This window comes from Ursus maritimus, unplaced genomic scaffold (assembly GCF_017311325.1).
Source record: "Ursus maritimus isolate PB19 unplaced genomic scaffold, ASM1731132v1 scaffold_1, whole genome shotgun sequence".
In the NCBI taxonomy this organism is placed as follows: Eukaryota; Metazoa; Chordata; class Mammalia; order Carnivora; family Ursidae; genus Ursus; species Ursus maritimus.
Window position 1 is genome coordinate 1,775,674 of NW_024423343.1, and position 5,364 is coordinate 1,781,037.

General features: G+C 39.2%; 1 protein-coding gene across 1 annotated transcript; it reads right to left on the minus strand.

Annotated features, from left to right (window-relative positions):
* Positions 1 to 2,279: 2,279 nt before the first annotated feature.
* Positions 2,280 to 3,248, minus strand: LOC103662609 (olfactory receptor 12-like). The gene has a single exon (XM_008690275.1). The coding sequence runs from the start codon at positions 3,246 to 3,248 to the stop codon at positions 2,298 to 2,300; it is 951 nt and encodes a 316-aa protein (XP_008688497.1). The 3' UTR covers positions 2,280 to 2,297.
* Between the last annotated feature and the right edge of the window lie 2,116 nt (positions 3,249 to 5,364).

Consider the following 5,364-nt stretch of genomic DNA (forward strand, 5'->3'; position numbering starts at 1 on the left):
GATGATTAACCAACATTTGCATCAACATAGATGGAACTGGAGGAGATTATGCTAAGTGAAGTAAGTCAGTCAGAGAAAGATAATTCTCATATGGTTTCACTTATTTGTGGAACATAAGGAATAGCATGGAGGACATTAGGAGAAGGAAGGGAAAAATAAAAGGGGGGGATCAGAGGGAGAGATGAACCATGAGAGACTATGAACTCTGGGAAACAAACTGAGGGTTTTAGAGGGGAGGAGGGTGGAGGGACAGGCTAGCCCAGTGATGGGTATTAAGGAGGGCATGTATTGCATGGAGCACTGGATGTTATATGCAAGCAATGAATCATGGAACACTACATCAAAAACTAATGATGTACTGTATGGTGACTAACATAACATAATAAAAAATTTTTTTAAAAAGAGAAATATCTTTTGGACCTAGTATGGACAGTGGTTCTTTAAACATGCTGCAGAATGAAGTATCCATGAAGGAAATGACTGATAAACTAACTTTACTTAGTAAATTTAAGAACCTCCGTTAACAGAAAAAGTCTTAAATCAATACAAGTGCAGATGTGGAAGCCACAAAGAGGGAGAAGATATTTGCAAATCCTATAACTGGTGAAGGGCTCATATCCAGAATATAGACAAAATTTCTACAGTCAATATGAAAAAGAAAAACAATATAGTAGAAAAACTGAGAAAAACATATATACTTCCCCAAAAGGGCATCCAAATAGCTTCTGAATATATGAAAATCTGGTCAGCCCATTGGCCATTGGAAAAATGAAAATGAAAGCCACAATGATATGTGGCTGTCTACCCACCAGAATGACTAAAATTGATATGATAGACAACATGGCTTGTTTGTGATGATTGTGCAGCAACAGGAACTCTGAGGCACTATATTTGGGAACAAAGATTGCTGTAACATATTTGGAAAACTTGAGTTTGCCAAAAAAATGAACAATTCCACTCCTGAGAATGCCCAAAGGAATTAATTCACAGCAATAAATGAATAAACAAATCAATAAATGTATTTCATAATAGCATTATTTTGAAAGACAATAACTGGAAACAGCCCAAGTGTTCATCAACAGTAAGATGGATAAATTAAGGTGTCTTCATTTAATGAAATTTATATAGTAATGAAATTTATATAGTAATGAAATTTAAAGAACTGCTATGATATACCATCACAAGGATTAACCTCACAGAGAGAATATTAGCACACAAAAAAAAAGCAAAAGAAGAAAAATTGTGTGGTTCTATTCATAGGAAGTTCACATCAGGCAAAATTAGAAAACTAATCTGGTGTGTTAGAGGGAGGATAGGTGTTAACCTCGCAGGGCAATGAGTAGAAGGAGGCAGGGGTATTGTAGAAACTGGGTAGGTTTCTTTCTTAACTTGGGTAGTGGTGATCTCCCTGAGTGCATATGATTTGATATATTTTCTGTAGATGCATAGAAATTATATGTTTATACTTCATGTCTCCCATTCTGTGACTAGGAAGGTGGATGTCACAGCTGGAGCTCTGGGTCATCTTTCCTAGTAACAGTGTCTTCCATGCCCTCGGTGTCATGAAGCAGAGCCCAAGGGAGCTCCTTCCCCTGAATGAAACCAATGCATTTGTCTCAGACCACCAACCTGGCTCCTCTGTGAGAGAGGCCCTACCGTCAGACCCGAACCGCTCCAGCCAAGCCTATTCCTAATGACACCAGACCCACCATGGGGAATGCCTTGGCCATGTATTACGTTATTATTTTAAACAGATCTCTCTGGCAATGGTATTGAAGATGGCAGCCCATTTATGAGAGGTAAATGCTCATGTCTGGCCAACAGGAGAGAGCAAGGCCCCGCATCTGGAGGACAGGAGGGTGGAGGTACTGTGTTTACAGACATTTTTTCCTTCCAAGTTTGATGAAGGTGCACAAACATCTGACTTCTCTCCCACTGAATCTCATGGATGGCCCAGAGAACCGTGATGAGTCATAGGCAGAAGACTCACCCCTGCCTTGATGCCCAGTGATGGCTCTGCCTAGTCTTCATGTGATTCAAGTCATTGCTCCTTCTCTGAACATTTAGAGTTTTGGGTGAAGAACATCCTTATTTGTCTATGCATTTCCCACTTAGTAAGCATCTGGTCCATTAAATGCTTTCAAGCAACATTGATTGAAAGAGTAAATGAATGAGTTTCTTAACATATTCAGTTCCATCTGGAAGTGAAAGAGGTTTGAGGGGGTCCTCACAGTTCAGCGTCCCTCTGAGGCCTCCATCCAGTCTGCAGAACACATTGTCTGCCTCCAGCACATCCTTCACATGGTTGTGTGTTTCTGGCCCAGCCTCCACAGGGCCTTCTTCACATCCTTGTTTCGCAGACTGTAGATGAGGGGATTGAGCATTGGGATGACCAGCGTGTAGAAGATAGAGACCACCTTGCCCTGCTCCATGGACTCAATTGCTCCTGGCTGGGCATACATGACAAAGACAGTCCCAATAAAGAGAGTCACTGCAGCCACGTGGGAGCCACAGGTGGAGAAGACCTTGCGTCTCCCAGTTACTGAGTGCATCCTCAGGATGGTCACTGTGATGTAGCCATAGGAGACAAGGACCACAAATGTCACACCCACAATGATGAGCCCACAGATGCCAAACAAGAGAAGTTCATTGATGGCTGTGTTGCCACAGGCAAGCTGGAGCAGGGGGGGAACATCGCAGAAGAAATGGTTGATGTGGTTGGAGCTGCAAAATGGGAGGTGGAATGTGAAGCTTGTCTGCACAACAGAGTTGAGGCAGCCTCCACAGTAGGTGCCCAGAACCAGGCGAATGCAGGCAGAATGGCACATGGTGATGGGGTAGTGCAAGGGGCTGCAGATGGCCATGAAGCGGTCATAGGCCATGACACCCAGGAGGAGCCCTTCAGTGGTGACCAGTAGGGAGAAAAAGAATAACTGGGTGACACAGCCTGCAAAGGTGATGACCTTGGATGGGGAGAAAAAGTTGGCCAGGGCATTGGGGGCTATGACAGATGAGTAGCACAGATCCAGGAAGGAGAGGTTCTTGAGGAAGAAGTACATTGGGGAGTGCAGGTGGGCATCCAGGGTGATAACCATGATCATGGTGACGTTCCCCAGCACAGTCACCATGTACAGGGCCAGGAACACAGCAAAGAGCAGGGCCTGGGTCTCCAGGCCACCCTCAAATCCCTCCAGCACAAAATCTTGAAAGTAGACCGTGGAGAGGTTTCCATTTCTGTGGGGTGGCATGAGCCTCAGTCCTCACCAGGAGAATTACAGCTCCAATATTGGCAGAATAAGTAGGTCAAGCTAAACTTCCTGCTGAAGACTGTTAAGAAAAGATAATCTACAACAAAAACTAAATCCAATTCAAGGTATAAGAGAGTTAATGATTTAGTAAAGAATTACTAAACAAAATTCAAGATAAACACAGAGGCCCAGGGATTTCATTACTGAGAGCTTCTTTTTCCCTTGAGACATAAGCCAATTTTGAAGAGGAAGTCTGAGAGGCCAGGTGGCTAAGCAGTGAGGTTTTTTTTATGTCTTATAAAACTAATGCTGACAGTGGTTGGTTACTAGGAACCAGGCAGATGCACCATAAGAGTGAGTTAAATAAGGACTGGGTAGGCAGCTCAGCTTCTGACCATTTCAATCACTGAAATTGTATTAAGATGCGATCTGAGTGCTAGTGTCTCTGACACCTTGCAAAAATAAATATATCTCAAGAGGAAGACACATTATGCTATACCTCAGTGTTATCCACAAAAGTTTTATGTATATACTGCCAGGCACACAATTCAAAAATTGAGGAGTTCCTGCAATATGAATTAAAATAACAAAAAATAGGAAAACCCAAAGAGGTTGCAGATTTTGGAGTTAACACACACACAACTAATGAATCATTGAACCTTGTATCAAAAACTAGTAATATACTATATGTTGGCTAATTGAATTTAAATTTAAAGGACAAAAGATGAGACTAAGAATTTAGCAGAAATGGTGATGGGTAGTAAGGAGGGCATGTATTGCACGGTTAACTGGGTGTTGTACGCAACTAATGAATCATCGAACTTTACATCAAAAACCAGGGATGAACTGTATGGTGAATAACATAATATAATAAAAAATATTATTATAAAAAAATTTTAGCAGAAATGTGTAAGTAATACAGAGAATAATATGTAACTTTTTATAACTACAATGACTAAAATTAGGAACTCAATGAATGAATTTTACAGATTAGAAATAGCTAAAGAGAAAATTTGTGAACTAGAATACAGATCAGTAGAAAATATTCAGAGTGAAGCATTAAGAGAAAAAGGATAGAAAAATCAGAAATGAAGTTAGAGACCGAAGATATAGAGACATACATAGTATGAGTTCCTAAAAAAAAAAAAGGAAAGAGATAAATAGGCTAAATCAGAACTTGAAGAGATAATGGCCAAGTATTATCTCAAACCAATGAAAGATATTATTCTACATATTCATTAACCCTACAAAATCAAAGCAGGATTTATACAAAGAACACCACGCTTAGACATATCATAATAAAAGTATTTAGAACCAAAATAAAGAGAAAAAATATTAGAAGCAGCCAGAGAAAGAAGACATAGTTTCTTCAGGGGCACCTGGAGTCCACTTGAGAATTTTTCTTCCTCTCGCACTGCCCCTCCCCGCTATAATAAGTAAATAATTTTTTTTTTAAAGAAGACATAGCTGCTTCAAAGTATCAACCTTAGAAGTAAGACTGACAGTTGGCTTACCAGATTAAAAATAATGGAAGCCAAAGTAAAAGGAATTACATTTTCCTTTGTTCAAAGAAAATAATTACCAACTAGAATTCTACATCTATCCAAAATATCTTTCAAGACCCAAAGTGAATTTAGCAATAATAATTTAAGACTTCAATACTCCACTTTCAATAGCAAATAGAACAACAAAACTAAATATCAGCAATAATTGATTTGAACATTATAAACCAAATAGACCTAACAGGCATATGTAGAACACAGTGTATCCAACAATAGCAGAATACATTCTTCGCCAGTGCACATGGAACATTATCCTGGATAGATCGTATGTTAGTTCACAAAACAAGTCTCAATAAATTTTAAAAGATTTAAATTATACCAAGTATGTTCTCCAAACAAAGTGATGAAATCACAAATCAACAACATAAGGCAATTTACAAATATGTGGAAGCTAAACAACACATTTTTAAATCACCAATGGGTAAAAGAAGAAATCACAATGGAAATTATAAAGTATTTTGAGATTAATGAAAATGGGAACACAACATACCAAAACTTAGGAGATGCAATGAAAGAAGGACTCAGAAATTTATAGCTATAAACATCAACATTAA

Coding starts and splice junctions, on each gene's coding strand:
- LOC103662609 (XM_008690275.1), bottom strand. CDS start 3,248: ATGCCACCCCACAGAAATGGAAACCTCTCCACGGTCTACTTTCAAGAT.